This window comes from Procambarus clarkii, chromosome 49 (assembly GCF_040958095.1).
Source record: "Procambarus clarkii isolate CNS0578487 chromosome 49, FALCON_Pclarkii_2.0, whole genome shotgun sequence".
Lineage (NCBI taxonomy): Eukaryota > Metazoa > Arthropoda > Malacostraca > Decapoda > Cambaridae > Procambarus > Procambarus clarkii.
In genome coordinates, this window is record NC_091198.1 from 5,865,064 (window position 1) to 5,887,766 (window position 22,703).

The window sequence follows — 22,703 nt, forward strand, 5'->3', positions numbered from 1 at the left end:
GGTTTATGAGGTTATTAGTACAAGTTGCACACAGACCCATATTGTAATGATAAACAGTATCTCAATTTCCCATTTCTGGGTAAGCATCATCAGTGGCTCTTTTACATTTTATCCCCAAACATAAAACAAGAAATGAGCAAAATAAAATGAAGGATAGGACTTACCCATGGCAAAAGAAGCCAGGGAAATCAGCGTCCATGTGAAGAGGGAATGCTAAACTGTTGGGAGCGAATCAAGCAGCCCAGTGACACACCATTGACAAGGCAAATAAAGGGCTGGCAGATAAAAATGCCGCCAACACCCAATTCGTCTGCTAGAAGCCCCGGGCTCTGACATTGGCTGTGGACATACAACATTGGAGAAAATTGCTACAAGAGCAATACATTTCCAAACCTGCAGTGGGTTTAAGGTAACAAAATGAGGACCAAGCCTCAACAACCTTAACAAAAGCTGCCAACACAAGATCCAAACTAAAAGCAAACAAGAGAGGCTCCACTAAAGCTTAACGACAGAAGAGGTGACAATGTTCGGCATGAATCAACACTCGAATAAATATCTACCAAGAGAGGAAGGCCAATATGAACCAATATTGGTTCCAGCAGTATTGCATAAATACTTTACGAGTCACAAATCTCTACCTCTATCACTGTCAATCTGTGCAATTTTACTTTGTGTGGGTTGCAATTGTATGCAATGTTGATATGCAAATGCCTCCACTTAACAGCAAGACAACAAGACTCGACAGCAAGACAACAAGACTCGACAGCAAAAACGTCCAAGATCCAGAGTGCAATTTACCAATTCTGGATCCAACTGTTGGGAGAGCCTTATCAGTCAACTTTGCCAAAATCTTTAATAACATCACCAATGTATGTACTCTCACAACCAAATGTACTTGTCTATAAATAGGTAAATAAGCAATTAATTGGTCATGGAAGTCCCACAAAGCTAAAGAATGCAATATAGTATAGTGTTCCTTCTCAGGTTCCTCTACATCAATTATTTATATCGAGTATGACTTCAATACAATGGAGCATTGGAATAGTTCACTTGTGACAGTATTTCGAGAAGTTTAGAATGGCATTATTTAGAGGGGGGATCAGTGTAAGCATCAAACATACAAAATAAACGTTTATTCAAAGAACAATTGCTAATACAGAGGGAGCAACTTTACTCTGCTGATTGGTATTATGCAAAGCTAATATTGCATCAGGGAGACTCCTGGCACAATATTAGAGTCAGATTCTCCTCAACAACAGGGAGAATCCTGCATCAGGATTGTGAGCAGAAATGGTAAACAAAATTAGAGTACTTGTTTTAATTGCAGTCTTTCATAATCCATTCACACCTCTTTACACTCGGCTAACATACTACGACAACTCCTCGAGGCAGCTCATATACTGGGCTGGCGTGTGGATCTTGTCGACTTACTTGACTGGAGGTGGTATCATTAACAATATCACAAGTGGTGGCTGGTGATGGGCATATGGTTGGTCGTTTGACACATTCAAGAAACAAAGTTGCAAAAAAAAGTTAGGAAGTATTCTTTTGCAAACAGGGTGGTAGACGGTTGAAACAAGCAGAGTGAGAAGGTGGTGGAGGCCAAAACCATCAGTACTGTAGTTTCAAAGTATTATACCACAAAGAGTACTGGGAAGACGTGACACCAAGATCATAGCTTTCATCCTGTATATACACTTGGGTAATTACATGGTCAGTAGGACAGTGGAACCAGAACTTGGACTTTACCTCTTTACGACACTTGCACTTTGCATAAACTAACCTTACTTTAACTGGTCAGTTTCTCTAATGATCACATACATGAATCATGATGAAAGTCTTCACACAGTTCATTGCATCTGGTTTACCTTCTCGCAGCTTTGATCACTACAAATTGTTTAATATATATTGCACCATGGGATTCCTTGCCACTTCTCGCATTTACTTAATTAACAGTGCAGCTAACTTGACATTACCGACGAACTTAGAAAATGTTAGTATAGCTATATGGCCTGATAGCATATACCAGCACATCTTATGTTGATGAAAGTCCAGGCATAAATACAGGTGCATTGTCGGGATGCACAACACCACTATCTATCCCGGGCTTTGTCTATTGTTTCTCACTAATCAGGAAACTGTTCAACGACGTGGGTAGCTTTCCAATAAGTCGTTAGTCACGTGAGCCTGGCGACATCATGGCAGCATTAGACATATCATAGCCAGCCGAAGTAGCCACAGTTGACCATACCTGAAGTAATCCCTTGGGATCACCTGCAGCAATGTACCACATTTGACAGCTAGCTTGAAACAGAAAGTGAAACTTACTCTTATTCTTGTAAATGCTCATGCAGCATCTCTCTCTGCTAGAACAACTTACATTGCACCTTGCAGCACCAACATACTGCTCAAGCCAAGGGCTCTCATTAGACACCAGACAAATTAGATCTACAGCATTAACAGACAGCAAAATGCTCAACCTGTGCACCGAGTACAATGGGTTAGATTCCATGACTCGCTGTTGCACCACTTGACAGCCATACAATAGTGCAACATAAGCAAGCGATGGAACTCCGAGGCTGCTCTCTCACAACCACCAATAAAACCGAGCATTCAATGTAATGAAATACCTCTTTCTGGTTGAGCCCCTGTGGCTCCCTGTAGCTATCTCATTGAGAATGCTCCATACTATAAGTCACAACAGTAGTGGGAGATCTGTTTGGCCTACCCGAGATCAGAGCCAGAGTCTGGACCCCATCTCAGAGGTGTATAAAGCAAATGACATTCTGCCATTTCACCAGGAAAGCATCTAAAAAGTTAGCAAAGTTTTACAGGCAACTACTGGCTTCACAAGACTCGAAACCTTGACATTGCCAAACTGCCCCAAATAATTCAACCAAAAAGTAATTCACTCTAAACTAGCTACACCTGGAGGTGTAGATAAAGGTTTTGGAGCAGATAAAAACAAAACCCCCCCAACAAACCCGGAAGGGAGGGATGGAGACAAGGAGCCACTGGTCCTCTGACAAATGGCTGTGAAACACATCTTGGGGGCAACATTAGGATCGATGAGAACCAAGGACACTAACTAAATCTCAATTATATATCTGGCTACCATGAGCCTGTTTGACCACCCAAACCCCCAATCATGAATATCTGCCCAAGCCATATTAGAATTGACCGCCACGAGTGGAGCGTAACATCACGGGCTCCGGGGAATAGACCGCTGACTGGCTAGACTTGATAATATTCCAGACATGGTAAGAAATACAAGCCTTAGAAAAGAGGGACCAAGGAGACAGGATTAACCCACAAGGTGCCAGTGCAACAACAGGCCGCACAAAACAACTCAAAAAGCCCACTTATCGTGATATCAGAAGCTAGCAAACCAGGCAAGCCCCCCCCTCTCACTGCCCCGTCAAAGGGGCAAACCACAAAAGGGTAAGTGCAAATTGCGAGGCACTACTGCCTTCAACAAAGAGTAAGCAGAGCACTGACCAGACATAGAAGAACCAGCTAGGGGAAGCACTTATGACACAGAAGCTGTAGGTAGGCCTCCACAGAGTCAGGGACCAAGAGCAACAGAACTACCTACTGACTACTCATAACAGATCTTGCATTGGCAACTAAATTGCAAGTACTACACAAAATTAGGCAAATTTGAGAGAGGGGTCTCCCAAAGAAAGACCCCGAAATGTAGGATCAAGGCCCAAGGAAGGCCAGCCACTTATGTTAAATGGATAGAACTGCTAGATGAATGTGTTAAGGGGCTGGTTGGGACTCTGGGTGACCTAGGCTGCCACCTGGAAGTGGCCAGGAAAGTTATGGTAGGTGTAGTTTGCCTGTCATCAGATGGATTATTTGATTTTCCCAAGCTTTTCTCACAAGAGATGTGGGTTGTTTTATAACACTTTTCTGCTTTCTAGGGAGTTCACTTCAGAAGTGAGCCGATTTGTTATCTCCAGATGCTCTGCCTGCTCTTACGAGAGCAAAATATTGTTGACGCTTGGTCCTGGTAGACTGACAAAGTCTCAGGAGCCACTCATTGAATACTGGCTCTGACATGCTAATGCAGTAAGCTCACAGAACCTATTATAGGAGACAAGTACAGTAAATGTTTACAAAATTAACATTTATTTTTTAACAACTTTTCCAACATTTCAAAGAATAAACCTAGTGGTGTACCTGAATTGGGGAAGGCTTCTCTATTCCCTTTTTCTGGAGTGCTTTAATAACACATCGTGGGAATTTCATATCAGCAAAACTCTTAAGTGGAGGAGGAACGTCTTCTCCTTCTACCATGATCCTGGAAAAAGAATTTGAAACACACCTTAAGAAAAATTTAATCAAAACAAAAATCAAAGAAATTACAGATCAACCATATGTATGAATTGTAATGTACTCCACTCATTCACTCACATCATATTTGTATACGTTTATATATTTATTATATACCTAATAGTCATTTAAGAACATAAGAAATAATGAATGCTTATTAGCTTTTGCATCACAGCTCATATTTATATCCAATTGCTCCCACTCACACACTTGTCCAACCGATGCTTGAAACTTCCCAATGACTGTCCTTCAGTTACTTCTGAACTTGTTCCACAAACTGGCAACCACATTTCAAAGCCAGTGTTTACATATCTATTTTCTGAATTTATATTTATAAACTTTTATTTATATCCCCCCTTTTATTAGCTTATAAAATATTGAAAATATAAATATTATATTTATATTTATAAATTACTGTATATATAAAATTATTTAAAACCCCTTAGTTAAGGTAAAGGACTGAGTTAAAATTCTCAGGCCCTCTCCTCTGGGTTATATCTTGGTAAAAGGTTGTTCAGCAAGCTTATGATATTAATCCTCCAAGAACATCACTTCACTGGCGTGGACCCCAAGTTCACATCAGTGTATACTACACAGAAGCAGAAACCTAGCTACACTATTAAAGCTTCCATTTCTTGTGGACCCAAAGAAGTCATAGTAAACCATAGTAAACTCCATAGACTGACGTGTTGTAGTGGATCCTTCGGGTCATGTGTGGCTGTAAGTGGTGACCAGATATCCGAGGTTTTTGTGCATCACGAGCAATCATTTGGTCTGCATACCAATAGCTTTAAAACAATTGCTCACCAAGTGATTCTTGCTGAATGTATTTCAATGATTCATTCAATGCCTCTCCACCCTCTTCTAATGTATTTACACATGCCTTTTGCAGGCGAGGCTTCATTTCCAGCCTCCATCATTCACGTTAAGGATATTGGCCCATGGCTCTTGTTAAGGCACATACATCATACAGTGCCAAGGAGTTGATAATACTGTAGTTTGATTTGCACTTAGGAGGACAGTCCTCTCATTTATACCTGTTGGGCTGTATCCTGACATGATCAGAGTACTGGTGGTCCCTGTGGCTCAATGGTAAAGCACTCGCCCGGCGCTTCGCGAGTGCTTTGGCCTGTTTACGTATCCTGGCCTGGGAGGATTGACTGGGCACCAATCCTTAACCGTAGCCTCTGTTCACCCAGCAGTTAATGAGTACCTAGTGTGTTAAATGATTTGGCAGTTCATATTCCAGGGAAAAATTATGATTAAGGACCTGCCCAAAACAATATGCATGCTAGTGGCTTTACAAGAATGTAAGAACTCTTGTGTATATAAAAAAATAAAAAACTGCCCATTGCTTGAACAAGAATGAGGGGTAACAAAGGTTTATTGTAATCATTGTTTAATGCAGGGCATGACTAACAACCGAACTTCAGCTGACTTAGAGTTTGGTTCTCCTGGGAATGCAAATTTATGGAGTGTTCAACACCCTGGAGTCTAGACTGTCCAATTTATGCGGCTCCATTCCAAGTCTCCAGTGCATTAACAGAAGACACAATGTGGACAGAGTGGAGTCTGCAGGATGTGCTTTAATTCTCTCTCTCATTGTACTGTCTTGTATATCGGCTCTCAACTTCCTATAGTCCCCTCGTCTGTAATCACTCTCTCTTAGTTTTTTTACTCCTTCATGTGACTCCATTCATCATGTACTAACACAATAATGTTGCTGGCTCAGATGGCTATCCCATAACTTGCGGTTACCTTGTGATTTCGGGGCTCAAGGTCCCTGCGGCCTGGTCCTCGACCAGGCCTATGCTTTATCGTCTTTCAACTGCAGCCTCATTTTAAATCAACACCAGGTCTAGTGTTGCTAGTGTGTCCTCTTCCCTTCCTCTTGTTAGCTCAGAGATATACTGCCACAAGAAATGCTTGCCTGCTGTGTCAGCCAAATTTGTTTCCCATGATTCATCCCCCCAAAGGAGGTCCTTTATTACTCGGTAAAAATCCCTATGATTAAAATTACCAGGTATCTGGATCTTAACTCTCATTATATTTCATATTACCTTTAGGCAGGCCTCAGTGCCTCTATCATTAACCTCCCCAGGCCTTCCTGTGTGTGGTGGGGTTATAAATGACCAATATTGTCAACCACCACTTGTTGTACCTAACTCGATAAACATAAAATGTCATACTGTACTTGTATTTCCTGCGAACTCTTTCGTGGCGCTTGTTGTCCATCGCCAGGACACGTTTGGGAGGATTCCAAGCTGTTACAACTGGATCCTCATACTGTACACCACGGGCCAATTCAGAAACACCCATTAGTGCTCGCTTCTCTGCAACAGCTTCCAAGAGTCGCTTTTCTTCTCGACGCTGTTTCTCCAACTCAGATTCCTTGCGAGCTAAACAGTAACAATACAAAACATTAACCGAGATACTAGTACAGTACTGTATAGACGTGTACTGTACTACCATTTGAAAAATAAAATGGAAAGATTGTAATGTAACAAATTGCATTTCTGTACATTTACATTTTTTTTAATTACAGATTAATGCAAACATTACACCTTGAATTCGAGATATAAAAATAAATTTATTGGAAAAATGTATAAGACTAGACAAGGAGATAACCATTTCTATTAAAGGGGGGGGGGGGGAGGAAACAGGTGATAAGAATTATTTTAGGCTTAGCCTAGTAAAAGTGAATACTAGTACAGTATCTTTTTTCTAGAAGGGCTTCTCTGGTGGCTCCCTGTTGCTAGCAACCTGCATAGCTCCACCTAATTCGAATCTCACCAGGCCCTTTGAGTCGTCCTAAGTCTACAGGGTACTAGTGGCCAAAACCTGGCTCCCTCTACAGAGGCACAGGGAGCCGAGGATACTATATCACACAGATTAAGAAAGTCTGTTGGGAAGGCAGAGTGAAGCAAAACAGACTACAGCAAGGTAAACAAAACACACAAAATGAGACTAAAACAATTCATCCAATAGTTAGGTGGTTAACCCTCTAGTAGTTTACCACCAGGTGGCACCACTCGGTCACCAGCTCACCTCAGACAACTTATCCGTTATTAAGCTTGGTGCAATTGTGCAACACTACTCCCATTTCTCATATCCATCAGTGCACTTCTAGTCATAGTTTTTCAGACAAGTAAACGCCATCCATTGGACTCTGTGCCCTGCAGGGACCCATTTGCTTGTGTACTCATTTGTTCATTTAGCATTTGCTTCACATGCATCTGTTTTTGTTCATCACTTTTTATATGGACTCTGATAAACTGTTCACCTCAAGCTATAGTTTGCCTTCTCTACTTGCTCACCAGCATTGCCCACCATGATAGGGTTGGTTTGGGTAGCCATTCCTGAGAGGCCATCCTCCTACGGAGAGATCCTCACCCTGAGTAGTGCACAGGTCTTTGACTTTGCTGTGAGGATCTGAGGTTGGGAGTGGTTTGGGTTTTTTTAGGGCATGGATTTTCCCTACACCAAACGCTCAAGTACCATGAAATCAGTAAAGTTTTTAGTAGTTCTTGGGTGGTGGTGCTTTTGTGCCACTCAGAGCTTGCCTGTTTATGCTGTCATTGCATTTTGAGCATAATATGAAGGGCTCATTCGCATTTGGTCACTGGTTTGTGGCAAAATGGAGCTGCAGTGGAGCTGTTCTCTGCCCATCTCCAGGGCAGCCTGGATGCCATGTCTACTGCAGTTGGGCTTATGAGGCACTGCTTAAGTTGTTCGCTCCCCTCCTTCACGAGGCGGTGGCAGGTCTCTATTCTGCCCAATCTGCATGTTGGCTGATTGTTTTGGTTCATTCTCTAGATTCAACTTGGTCCCTTTTGCCCTTCTCCCCCTTTTTGCCCGTTATTTCCTGAGGATGCTGTCTCCTCAGTTCTTTCAGTTGCAGCCATCTCCTGTCAGCATCAGATTTCTCAGGGACTGCAGTGGATATGGTTTTCAACCCTTCCTTTGGTATCATGGATCCAGGGCCTGTAGTAAGAGGACATGGGGGGGGGGGGGGGGATTTAATGAAATATTTGTAACCTGTACATAGTGCTCAACAAGTGAAATGCACCAAAAGAAGTTGTGGAAGCAAAAGCTTCAGTAAGAAAGATACTGGAGTGACATATGGAAGGAAATGCAGCATAGAACCAGTGAAGAGTAGAGGATGCCATGGGTACAATCAGAGAACACTGTCTTAACATTAAGAGGCCACAGCTGTTCAACACCATCCCTAGCAAGCATTAGCAAAATTGCCAGAACAAAGGTGGATGTCTTTAAGTGCTTAGACACATTCTTGCAAAATGTGCTAGACCAACCAGGCTGTAGTGGATATGTGGGCCTGCAGGCTGCTCCAAGCAACAGCCTGTTGGATCAGGTTATCACAAGGCGAGCCGTGGCTCCAGGCCGGGCTCAGGGAGTAAAAGAACACTACTCTCCAGGTATGTTCCAGGTATACCCCACTAGCAGCTCTTTATTAATTGCAGAGTGGTTGTATGCTGCAGCAGTTGAGTTAACCCCCACTCTGCAGCAAGTGTCCAATTCAAAATTTCTAAACACCACAGGGGCCAATGACAGGGCATCCCCAGTGACACCAAGCTGCAAACAACAAATACAGGAAAACCTTTTCTTCAATGAAGCTGCTTGCCTAATAAGCCTCGTCCCTTGACAGAGGCTCAACTAGAATGGAGAACCAAGGGTGAAAAGTACAGTGTTACCCCACCCAACAGACAGCATGTTGTGGGTAGTAATAATAACCATTGGTATGTAGGAATGCTAATGGACATCCAACAAACTCGAAACCAGTGAGAATGGGCTCGGTGAGTCGACTCATAATGGACCTCACCAAAACTTGTGGGGGCTTTCCAGAACCTGAAGGTGAAGACCAAGGAGGGATCCCAGGTACCGACGCCACTCTCAATTATGAACAGCAGAAGCAGCCTATCAAATAAGTGGCTGCTAAAAGCACCAGTGGTGTGTGGTAGGAACATCACACACTCTTGTGCACCTCCTCCAAATATAAACCCCAAATGCCATTAACCTCCGAGCCTCGCAGTGGAGTTCCCAAAACCCTTGCACTACTCGGGGGAAGGTACCTTCCACAGGAATTCAGCCTCTCAAAGAAGAGCCCTTGAACTCACCAGGGAAGAAACCTTGGCAGGGCAAAACAGCAATACCAGTGAGCACCTAAGGAAGATAGTCCTAGACTCGTGCAACTCACGTCGAACAGTTACACACAGTAATTTAGGCTGTGCAAACACACACTCATAAAGCAAATATTAAATTAAACTCAAAATAAGTATTCGAGGAAATGAACCTCCTCACAGAACAAAGTTCAAAGGATGGCCACCACTTGTTAAGAAAACCAAAACTGGAACCCCAAAGAGTCGAGAATAACTGGAGGAGCAGTCGGAATATGCTGATACCAGGGGATTAGCTGAAGGGGTTTGCTGGTTGGGGCTGAGAGTTTCCAGTGCTGCCACCTGGTGGTGAGCAGCTGCAACTAGAGGGTGAATGACCTAACAACTGGGCGAGTCATTTCCTACTTTGTTTGCACTTGCCTTGTTTTTGTCTGTTTTGATTCACTTTACCTTCCTGGAGGTTAGGGTCCCTGCACTCTGTGCCACTTTGAAGGAGTCAAGTTTTGGCTTCTGGTCTCCAGTAAACTTGTATTACCTTGCAAAGGCCTGATGTTACTCAAAAGACATGGAGCTATCCAGTGCAGCATGAGTACAGGAAGAGGCCCCTTCCAGAAAACAAAAATGTAAAAATTACATTTCTTATGATCACATGCATTGTATTTTCCATTCTACTGTGTATGCTACTTGTTACTCACCTTCAGCAATCTTTTTAAGTTCAGTGTGTTGGTCAAGGAGAGAAATGTTATTCTTGCGGGCCATTTCCTGAACATCCTCCTCCTTGGTCTCTCCATCCTTCTCATGACCACTAACACCACCGCTTTCATCATCATCCTCAACATAGAGAAAAATAGTAACGTTAAGAATATAATGTAAGAATGACTATGGATAAATATTGACACAGTCCTCTTTATTGTAGAAATGTACAGTAGATTTAACTATTACTGTACTAACATTTACTTTTATGAAAAAGGTTCAGGGGCCTAGTTAACTAGACCATCAACCAGGAGGCCTGGTCAGAGACCAGGCTTTGGGGATGTTGGTCCCAGGAACCAACAACAGGTGGTAGGCAAGTAGTAAACAGATATGTGGAGGGGGTAGAAATGGCTAATGTCATGATAGTGCCATTAACCTTGCAACACTTCACATGTTATCTATAATCTATATACAGTATATATAAGAGAGAACACCTGTGTCCGTCTGCCTGCTCGAGGTTGGGGGCTAGATGCATGGGACTAGCCTCACCAAACTTTGCAGGGTGACTGGTCATTGTCCAGTGATGGTTATAAGAGAGTTGGGGTTCAGCCCCCCCCCCCCCCATGTCCTCTTTTTTCCCTTTGCATGAAATAGTAAATCATACTAATTTCCAGTCTTACTAAAATAACAAAAATGACAGGAAAGTTGTGAAGAATAGAGAAGATGCTGAAGAGTAAAGAAGGTGGCGAGTGGACATCCAAACCACAAATCCAAAAATGAAGAACTGACAATGTTTCGGTCCATCCCGGACCATTATCAAGTTGCATACATGACTGACAAAGGTTCTCAATTCATAATTTTCAGATTTCTGGGTTGGGTATCTAATCTTCAGTCACATTATTGTGACTTATCATCTGCAAGTGGTGAGTGGGAGAAAGGTGAGGGAAGGCGGCAAAGGCGAGGGAAGATGTGATGGTATTCACCTAGTTGTGTTTGCGGGGGTTGAGCCTTGCTCTTTCGGCCCGCCTCTCAACTGCCAATCAACTGTTTACTAACTATTTTTTTTTTCCCCACACCACACACACACACACACACACCCCAGGAAGCAGCCCATGACAGCTGACTAACTCCCAGGTACCTATTTACTGCTAGGTAACAGGGGCATTCAGGGTGAAAGAAACTTTGCCCATTTGTTTCTGCCTCGTGTGGGAATCGAACCCGCGCCACAGAATTAAGAGTCCTGTGCGCTATCCACCAGGCTATGAGGCCCCCTTGGTGTGTACTTAAGAGTGTTAAAGTAATGAAGATAGTGGGTAAGGATGATTGGTAGTGATGAAGACAGCGAGTAGTGAAGATGTAACCTCCATCATTTGAGTAACAGTGGGCACCCTGTGAACATCAGTCGGAGTCATGAGGAGGACTTGAACCTGCACCCTCGAAACACTATAAGCACTGTAATTTAACCTAGGATTTAAATAAATCCACTAGGGGTTGATACCTGGTTGATGGGGTTCCGAGAGTTGTTCTACTCCCCAAGCCCGGCCCGAAGCCAAGCTTGACTTGTGAGAGTTTGGTCCACCAGGCTCTTGCTTGGAGCGGCCCGTACCAAGCAACAACACATACCCACCACAGCCTGGTTGGTCCGGCACTCCTTGGAGGAAAGAATCTAGTTTCCTCTTTAAGATGTCCACGGTTGTTCCGGCAATATTTCTTATGCTCGCTGGGAGGGTGTTGAACAACTGTGGACCTCTGATGTTTATCCTATACATCCTATACAATCCTATACAGTGGATAATCCTATACAGTGTTCTCTGTGCCTATGGCACCTCTGCTCTTCACTGGTTCTATCCTGCATTTTCTTCCATATCGTTCACTCCAGTACATTGTTATTTTACTGTGTAGATTTGGTACTTGGGCCTCTAGTATCTCCACGTGTACATTATTTGATATCTCTCTCGTCTTCTTTCAAGTAAGTACATTTGGAGGGCTTTGAAACGATCCCTATAATTTAGGTGCTTTATCGCGTCTATGCATGCCGTATATGTTCTCTGTATTCCCTCTATTTCAGCAATCTCTCCTGCTCTGAAGGGGGAAGTGAGTACTGAGCAGTACTCAAGACGGGACAACACAAGTGACTTGAAGAGTACAACCATTGTGATGGGATCCCTGGATTTGAAAGTTCTCGTAATCCATCCGATCATTTTTCTGGCCGACGCAATATTTGCTTGGTTATGCTCCTTAAACATTAGGTCGTCAAACATCATTATTCCCAAATCCTTTACATGCTGTTTTCCGACTATGGGCACATTTGATTGTGTTTTGTACCCTGTATTATGTTTAAGGTCCTCATTTTTACCGTACTCGAGTACCTGGAATTTACCACTGTTAAATATCATGTTATTTTCTGATGCCCAGTCGAAAACTATTAATAATCAGCTTGAGGTTTTTCAATGTCTTCAGCAGAGGTAATTTTCATAGTGATTTTTGTGTCATCTGCAAAGGATGATACAAAGCTGTGACTTGTATTTTTGTCTATATCTGATATGAGAATAAAGAAAAGTAGCGTTGCAAGGACTGTACCTTGAGGAACAGAGCTTTTAACTGCGCTTGGACTCGATTTTATATGGTTGACTGTTACTCGCCGTGTCCTGTTTAACAGAAAACCGAGTATCCAGCTTCCTACTTTACCGGTTATTCCTATTGACTTCATTTTGTGTGCTATCACTCCATTGTGTGCTATCACTCCATGATCACATTTATCGAATGCCTTTGCAAAATCCGTATATACCACATCTGCATTCTGTTTTTCTTCAGTGTCTCAGTGATTTTGTCGTAATGGTCAAGTAGCTGGGAGAGGCATGATCTTCCTGTTCTAAATCCATGTTGGCCTGGATTGTGGAGGTCATTGGTCTCCATGAAACTAGTGACCTGACTCCTGATCACTCTCTCAAATAGTTTTATTATGTGGGACGTTAGTGCAACTGGTCTATAATTCTTTGCCAATGCTTTGCTACCTCCCTTGTGTAGAGGGGCTATGTCTGCTGCTTTAAGCCCATCTGGTATCTTCCCTGTGCCCAAGCTCTTCCTCCACACTATACCGAGTGCCTGTGCTACTGGCACTTTGTATTTCTTTATAAATATTGAATTCCATGAGTCTGGACCTGGAGCTGAATGTATGGGCATATTGTCAATTTCTCTTTCAAAATCTGCCACACTCATGTTGATATCAGTTATATTTACAGGGGTTTGGATATCACCCATAAAGAAGTTGTCCGGATCCTCCACTTTCATGCTGTGTATTTGGGTGGTAAGCATGTCCTCATGCTGCTTTTTTAGGATTTCGCCAATTTCTTTGTCATCCTCAGTATATGAACCTTCACTAGTACGAATAGGTCCAATACTGGCAGTGGTTTTTGCTTTTGATTTAGCATATGTGAAGAAATATTTTGGGTTTTTCTTTATTTCTTGAATTGCTTTCTGTTCTAGTTGCCTTTCTTCAATCTGATATGAATGCTTCAGTCTCCGTTCGATTTCTTCAATCTCCCTGCTTAAATTATTCCTTCTTTGTATGGAAAGTCGTGTTTGCGTCAGCATTTCCGTTAACTTTTTTCTTCTTTTGTAGTGTCGTCTGTGTTCTCTTTCTATGTTGGACCTCTTTCTGGCTTTCCTCAAAGGAACATGTTTCAGACAGACTTCATAGGCTTCAGAAGTCAGTTTTTCTATTCCTTGTGTAAGATTTTTATTACTTAGAACATTTTCCCATTGAATGTTTGTAAGTTCCCTGTTTATTTTCTCCCAGTCTATCCTTTTATTATTAAAATTGAATTTACTGAATAGCCCTTCTTGCTTGTTGTTTTTCTTGGTCCTACTACCGTTATTGATGTTAGTTTGCACTTCAATGATCTTGTGGTCCGAGTACATAGTGTCCGAGACAGTAATGTCTCTGATTAGCTCATCATTGTTCGTGAATGAGGTCCAGTTCTCGTTCCTAGTCGGTTCTGTAATCTGCTGACCTGAGCGAGAATTTGTCACAGAATCTCAGTAGTTCAGTCCCCAAGGCTAGTAGTTCAGTCCTCTCAGTAGTAGGGTCCCCGAGGCATTGACCTGATACCAAATCAAGGTTTCACACATTACCCACCCACCTACCCCTACCAGCCCTCTTATCCACCTACCTGTCCTGCCCTCTAGCTTAAACCTGACTGCCACCCTCCCTGCCCACGTGCCCTCTTGGCCCCCTCTCATCACCTTGCCTTTTGGCTGCCCACCCACCTGCCCTCGTGCCCCCTCCCCCCCCCCGGGACCATCCACCTGCCTCCCTAGTCACCCCCCACCCCCACCCCCCAACCATACACCTGCCTCCCTAGTCACCCACTTGCCCCCTCCCTCCTTGGCCACCCCACCTCCCCCCCCTGGCCACCCGACCACCCACCTGCCCTTTGGCTGAGGTAAGAGTCTGAAAAGATTGTTGTGACAGGCCTTTGAGGGAAGAGCTGAGGTTATAATATCTGCCTGGACATTGGTTTATTGTTAAAGTGTTAAAGAATTTGTATTTTTTGTAGCTTAAAAGAATTTTTATATAAAGTATTATTTTTATTACAGTATTATTAATTGTATATCCAGTTCTGTAAAAGATAATCTACAGCATTAAGCTTTGTAAAGTATGTAGTGAGTAATTTTGAATAAATACTCAAATAGTTTGTGGAGTCTTCAAGTTATGGCACAATTTTAGGGTGCACTATGCAATCAGGTTCCAAGTCATTTTAGCCTGAATTATGTCCAAAACTCATCTTGCATCTTATAGTTAGGATGCCTTAAACTTGGACAAATTTTATACAGCTTTGCATGCACTTGTTTTAAAATTTATAAGTTACCCACCTGTGAGATTTTTAGTATCTGCTTTAGCTTTTGCTTCTTACGCTCCCTGACTGGAACATAAGGCTCATAATCATCTTCCTCATCACTGGACTTTGGGTCTTCACGCCTATACCTCTGGAAATACAAGAAAACAGTCCTTTAAAAATGAATGAATGAAATGCCTCTTCCAGTGGTTCCCTGTAGCTATCTATCCGAGATTGCCCAATACTACAAAGTCATATCAATTGCGGAAGGTCTGTTTGCCTTATCAAGGACCAGAGCCAGAACCAGACATACCCCTCAAAGAGGGACAGAGAACAAATGAGATTCCGCCATTTCACCAGGAAATCATCCAGAAAGACAGCGAAACTTTACAGATAACTGCTGGGATCACAAGAACCGAAGCCTCATAACTGCCAAACAACTAACCAAACAATTCAATCGAAACAAAATAATTCTCTCTTAACTAACTCGAGCCCATTAGTACCAATCGTTGCCACAAACTGGCCCACAGCTTGGCCCTCTGCCAACTCGCCATTTATTTCTGGAGCAGAAAAAGACCATCCCAATGAACCAATGAGACTGGAAAGAAGGGAAGGAGACAGGAAGCCACCAGGGCTCTACCAGAGGTCATTCATTCATTGGCCCCCCCCCCCTCAAGTAGCTAAATAAATTAAGTTAAAGAATTCTAACAGAGAGAGAGAGATCTTGGGGTGATTCTAGATAGCAGAATGTCACCAGAGGAACACACAAAGGACATTGTGTGAGGAGCATGTGCTGCTCTTTCCAACTTCAGAATCCCTTTTAATTACATGGATGTTGAAATACTAAAGAAACTGTTCATGACTTGCAAGACCAAAATTGGAAAATGCAGTAGTTGCACTTACAAAAAAATAACAGGAATCGACCAAATTGACAAAGAGGAATTCCTCAAATCAGCAACTTCAAGAACAAAAGGACACAGATTCAAGCTAATGAAACAAAGGTTCCGAAAAAGTTTTCTTTTGCAAACAGTGGTAGACGGTTGGAATAAGTCAAGTGAGAAGGTGTAGGACAAAACAGTCAGTAGTTTCAAAGCGTTATATGACAGTTCTGGGAAGATGGGACACCACGAGCATAGCTCGTGGTGTCCTGTAACTACATGTTGCGTGCAATTACCTAAGTAATTACCACACACAAATACCGCATCTGAGAGAGAAAATCGTGCTTAACAAACTTTTATTGAATTCGATGACAGTCACCAAAATAAGACATGAAAAAAGAAGGATGGGTAGACTGCAGGATAGGTAGATTGCATATTTCTTGACTGTCAAAATGCTTTTGATAGTTTCTCAAAAAACTAACACACAAGAGAGAGGTATGCAGGAATAACAGAAAAGACACTGGACTGGGTACAGGAGTACTGTACTTGATAGACAGGAAACAAAGTAAATGACCTCGCAGAGGGAGCGAGCTCATGTCAATGTCAATGTTTGCAGATGATGCAAAATTCAAGAGGAGAATAAACTGAAGAGGACTGTAGGGTACTGCAAGAAAACCTCGACAAACTTCAAGAGTGGGATGATAAACGGTTCCTGGAATTCAAATCTAAGTAAGTGTCAGGTAAAGAAAAAATTGATAGGGGAAATAGGAGACAAATTTAACTGCATTATAAGGGGAAGACAATTAGAAGGAACAATTAAGAGAAAAAGATCTGGGAGTAGACATACAGTAATCCCAACACTAATATCAGAAGTCCATGTAAACAGGATAGCATCAGAATATGCAAAGTTATTAGAAACATAAGAAAGCCATTTAACAATCTAAACAAGGATGCTTTTACAGCCACACATACTACCTATGCGAGACCATTACAAGTACTTGATTATGTAGCACCAGCATGGAACTCACACCTTGTGATGAATAAACAAAAACTTGAGAAAATTAAGAGCTATAAGGAAAGATTGAAAGAATTCATCCTCACAACCTTAGAATAGAGAAGAAACAGAGGTACAGATATAAGATCTTGAGAGGGAATAGACAAAGAAAGCCTAATTAGATTAAAAAGAGGTAGGACAAGGGGACATCAGTGGAGGCTGGATACACACAGAGTTGGAGATGTAAATAAGTTCTTTCCCTGTACTGTGGTCGGCAAGTGGAATGCATTAAAGGAAGAGGCTGTTGAAGCCCATTCCGTCCACAACTTAAAGAAAAGTAATTAGCACGTCAAGTATAAATGGTTACGAGGTGGGACATAAAGAGCGAGTCACTGATAGGTAAGAAATGACCATAAGCACTAACAATCCAGAAGCCAAGTAAATTTTGCCAATATTTGCATCAACTCAAGAAGGATATTATCCAAAATTTGATCGAGACATAATGGGGAAAGATTCTAGACTACTATACATAACTCAAAAGATAAAATGATTTATGTGAAGAATACAATATGCTTAACTGGAAACCTGAATTTGAAACCATGGCACATAATGATCTCTCAACAAATTATTCAACAATGCTATTAAATAAGTAACCAATCTGTTTACTGGCCCAAAGACATTGGGTCTCCTGTTGAAGCAGCAGTTTCTCAGGCTATGTAAGACAAGATAAGACTTAGTTTGCTCAATAATCATGAATTTCTGCAGTAAACACCATACAGTATGTCATTCATATACGACAGGAACACAGAAATGAACACTTAGGACATCAAATATACGACCTCGGTAACACAGGTCACGATAAAATATATATTTTCTATTACTGTTACTAATTTCATGCTAGTGAGAATGACACCAGCATCCATATTTACAGTACCGCACAGTACAAGGAATAGCATATACTTAAGCATCATTGCTGAATTCAATATGGCGTTTACAAACTTACCCTGGGTTTTAGGTACTGTATCTAGGTAAATCGCACATTATGAACCTAAGATTTGCTTTATTCGAGCAAGACAGTGCACTATTTCCTTGTACAGTGTACATGTATATTTATATTAATTATTACTCAAATTCTATCTTCTAATACTGTATTTTTTTATAAAATATTTACCTTTACTCTTTTGGGGCTGGTGGAATCCATATTACTAATCTGCTTTGCTTTTATTTAATTAGTCGAAAATCTTGTGTAAGTTAAGAGATTAAAACTCCCATCAAACTCTTATAACCCAATGGCTTGACAAGCTGTCCTCTTTATGTCACCTTCATCGTAGAGCTGCCGCTTGCAAATGCAGCTTTCTTCACTCTGAAATACAGTACTTTTGAATCAAGTAAATTTCACTTAGTACTGTATATATCAGTATACTGATAACAATCTCAATACTATCAGTAGGTTATATTTTCAAAGCCTAACTTATATAATTAACCTACCACAACATTATTACTGTGCATTCAACCAGAAAAATAAAACACATTAAACATGTGCACTGATACCACATGTTTAATGTGGTACTAGTGCACATACTGATGGGAACTAGAATTGGAGGTAGACGAGTCCAGAAAGAAAAAATTACCTTAAATAGAATTTTCAGAACAATACAGTAAAAGTTTAGATAGTGGGATGGCTTCGGTATATTAGATTAGATAAAATATATTAAGGTTAAGTTTCTACCTGTTTTGGTTTAGGGGAGCATGAGGCCGACTAATTTTTTCTCATCACTATTATGCTCTTTTGTCTAAACACAAGGGTACCCGAATCATTTAAGATTACCGACTCAGTAGCAGCATAATCAAGCTTATATTTTTTAATTTGGGTTAAAAATGAGGTTTACCATGCAGCCTAGAGACCACACCATGACCTGGTCACTGCACAATGACCACAATTAGGTCATTGTGTGACCTAATTAGTACATGTCCAGATACAGCTTACAGTGATGGGAAAAAACTGGGAATAAAAACGAAGTGTGGATCTTAGTAAATATAATGGGTCAGCAGAAGAGGTACTTCTCATTAAAACCAAAACATTCAAGGTGGAAACTTTCCTCCCTAATCTAGATACTAATCTTTGAACTGACAATATGTGCAGAGGCTTATTCACAGATTAGAAATATGTTTTCTTTCTTCAATGAATTGAAAAACATTGCTTCTGATGCACTAAAGAAAAAGTGTGAACATCTGGCTAATATGTATGACAAAGACCTGAATTATGATGACCTTTTAAATGAATCTGAGCATCTCAAGCACTACATGGCTTTATGAAAATTGCGAGACACGGTATATGACCTGCACTGTACAAAAAAAATAATTTCAGACAATTTGAAATCTGTATTCTCTAATGTTAAAATTGCACTCAGAATGTTCATGTGCATGATGGTGACAAACTGTACAGGAGAACGTTCTTTTTCAAGACCAAAACTTATAAAAAATCCTGCTTTGTAGCACAATAGGGCAGCATTGTTTGAACTGGCTTTCACTCAGTGTGCATGTAAGATGACATCCTGAAGACCAATGACTTCAAGCCAATAATAAAGCAATTCTCCGAATAGAAATGCAGCAAATGCTTGTTATAAGAAGAAGTTCGTAGTAATTTCATACTGTGCCATCTAATCTGAGTAGCATACCTGAGTATTAATGTGTTTTTCCCAAGCCTTGTGTATTATTCAAATATTTATCATGTTGATTACTTCCTTCTCTACAGCATGTTTTTATAGTTTTAATGCCAGTTTTGTTGAAGGGCCAATAAAATAAATATACTGTATGTGTATTGTAAATTGTATTGTAAATGTGTATAGCAAATTGTGTATATTGTACTCTACTATATATATTATCGACCATTTACTTTTCATCCCTGTGAGTGGTTGTCACATGGTCCAATAGGCCTATTAGATGCAGCCGCTATATTCATCAATATAAATACGAGCTGCCACGAAGTGGCCCATTTCAGATAGCGCCTATATACAGTATATTACTATTATTTCAAATTTCACAAATACACAAGTATGGGTTTTTATCCTATGTTATCATGTCTATGAGATGATATTACCATTACTTAATAATAATAATAATTTATTATTATTATTATTATTATTAGGTTATTAACATTAAAAGATCCCAGTAGTACAGTCGGGTTTGTTCTCGACTCACAACTGAGAATTCCGGGTTCAAATCCTGGGCAGGACAGAAATGGTTGAGTGCATTTCATATCACCTCATGCCCCTATCCACCTAGCAGTAAACAGATACCCAGGAGTTAGTCAGCTTGTTGTGGGGTTGTTTCCAGTAATTCGACCATGTGGGAGGACCTTGATATAAGCCTAACATGTACTGTATGTATACTGGCTGCCTGGCCCTCGACACAATGAATTATTGCGTGCTTCCCACTCACTCTATATTAGTGACTAAGATATGCAACTTCACCATTGTAATCACTGCCATCAACTTGCATCGTAGTTATTATGCTGAACACAAATTGTGCTACAATGTACATATTAATATTCTTCAAATTGTGCTACAATGTACATATTAATATTCTTCAAATTGTGCTACAATGTACCTATCAATATTTATCTTTTTGATTAAAGATCTGCCCGAAACGCTAAGCGTGTTAGTGGCTTTGCAAGAATGTAAAAACACCAATGCTATGACAAAATAAAATGAAATGCCTTCATGACCTGATACGTGCTGGACATCTTTCTAATCATTTCTATGATTACTTACAGTTTGTGCGAAGGTCTTTACGCCTTGCGAAGATTGCACAGGTGCTGTTGCAGGGTGGGACAAGTCACTGTTGAGGTTCACACAAGATTTAGGAGTGTTACAAGTTAGACGCGACCAAGACGGCTCTCAGGAGTTGCCTGGCTGTTGTGTTGATGACGTCACGTGCTCGCTTTTCTTCCGCTGACACTATCTTCATTTTCTATAATTTGGAATTACAGTAAAATAAAAAGAAGATGATGCTAACTGTAGGTAATAACTGAGTGATTGTAACCTATCCACCGCTGCCCACTGGATGGGGGGCGGTGTGCAGGACAAACATATAAATTTTGACACTAGCTCTCCACATATGTCAGTTGCTTAATTTAGAACCTGTACTTGAGGTCGATCTCGAACCCATTGTTGATGTGACGACTTATATTGAATTTTGTAACTAGCTCATCAAGATTGTAACTTGCTTAGCTAAATGAATTGTGGGGTGCAGTCCCTGAGCCCATTATGTGCCTCTGTAACCCTTTCCACTACCGCCCACAAGATGGGTATGGGGTGCATAATAAATGAACTAAACTAAACTGATGTAGCAAGTATATTAAGTTGTAATATACTTGCTCCATATTCACATTAGCTTATGTGCACATAACCCTTTCCACTACCGCCCACAAGATGGGTATGGGGTGCATAATAAATGAACTAAACTAAACTGATGTAGCAAGTATATTAAGTTGTAATATACTTGCTCCATACAATACAATACAATACAATACAATACAATTTTATTTAGGTAAGGTACATACATACAATAAATATTTACAAGGATTGTTTAACTTATAGGTATAGCTAGTACATACAATGCCTAAAGCCACTATTACGCAAAGCGTTTCGGGCATGATAAACTTAAATGACAAGCTTAATACTAATTGAGCATAATGAGTAGAATGAAAACAAGAAATGAAAACATAGATGAAAAAGCAGCACAAATACAATTATGTCGACAAACAGCGCTCTTTAAAGAAAAAAACAGACATTGGTTGACAATAGAAGGGTAAGGTAGGTTACAGGGAATTTATTAGGTATAGCTTCGCTTTTAACTTAAACTGGTTGAGAGAGGTACAGTCTTTAACATGGTTGGGAAGGTCATTCCACATTCTGGTCCCCTTGATTTGTAGAGCATTTCTAGTTTGATTAAGTCGTACTCTAGGAATATCAAAACTGTATTTATTTCTGGTGTGATGCTCATGGGTTCTGATACAACCTTCTATGAAGCTTTTGAGATCAGGATTGGCATTATAGTTTAGCGTTTTATATATGTATAATACACATGAGAGAATGTGCAGTGACTTAATGTCTAACATATTCAGAGATTTAAGTAGGGGTACCGAGTGATGTCTGGGGCCAGAATTGGATATTGTCCTAATAGCAGCTTTGTGTTGAGTAATTAGAGGACGTAAGTGATTTTGGGTAGTAGAGCCCCAAGCACAAATACCATAGTTGAGATATGGATAGATAAGGGAGTAATAGAGAGTCACCAGGGCAGGGCGTGGTACATAATATCTGATCTTAGAAAGAATGCCCACAGTTTTTGAAACTTTTTTTGATATGTTTAGAATGTGTCCCTGGAAATTAAGCTTGTGGTCAATGAGAATGCCAAGGAATTTGCCATCTAATTTGTTACAAATTTGGGTATTGTTTATTTTGAGATTTATTTGATTAGAGGATTTATTGCCAAACAGCTTAACACATTAGCTTATTACAATACAATACAATTTTATTTAGGTAAATTCACATTAGCTTATGTGCACATGAGATGGGTCTGTTAAATCTTTATAACCTATCTCTTAGTGTTCCACATTCCTTAGGGTTCTACACTAATTCTTGGTTCACTAAGTACAATTCCTAACTGTACAACTAGTTACAGTTAATTTGTATTTTTATTTATTTATATTTACAAGAGTTCTTATTTTTGTACATTTTTGTACAGCCACTAGCACGCATAACGTTTCGGGCAGGTCCTTAATCCAAATCTTCCCCGGAATATGACCCGCCCAATCTTTTAACAA

The 22,703-nt window shown here is 40.7% G+C and overlaps 1 protein-coding gene across 2 annotated transcripts in view; it reads right to left on the minus strand.

Annotated features, from left to right (window-relative positions):
* abs (ATP-dependent RNA helicase abstrakt) overlaps positions 1-20,821 on the minus strand; it is a 49,808-nt gene extending 28,987 nt beyond the window's left edge. For both annotated transcript variants that reach the window (XR_006773417.2, XM_045750373.2), the window contains exons 1-6: positions 20,650-20,821; positions 18,048-18,239; positions 15,042-15,155; positions 10,169-10,304; positions 6,533-6,737; positions 4,186-4,306 (exon numbers count right to left, since the gene is read on the minus strand). Coding sequence is in view for 1 of the 2 variants with exons in the window: in XM_045750373.2 (XP_045606329.1) it covers positions 4,186-4,306; positions 6,533-6,737; positions 10,169-10,304; positions 15,042-15,155; positions 18,048-18,077 (606 nt within the window). In the remaining variant the exon portion in view is untranslated. The remainder of the gene's footprint in view (positions 1-4,185; positions 4,307-6,532; positions 6,738-10,168; positions 10,305-15,041; positions 15,156-18,047; positions 18,240-20,649) is intronic.
* Positions 20,822-22,703: the final 1,882 nt, after the last annotated feature.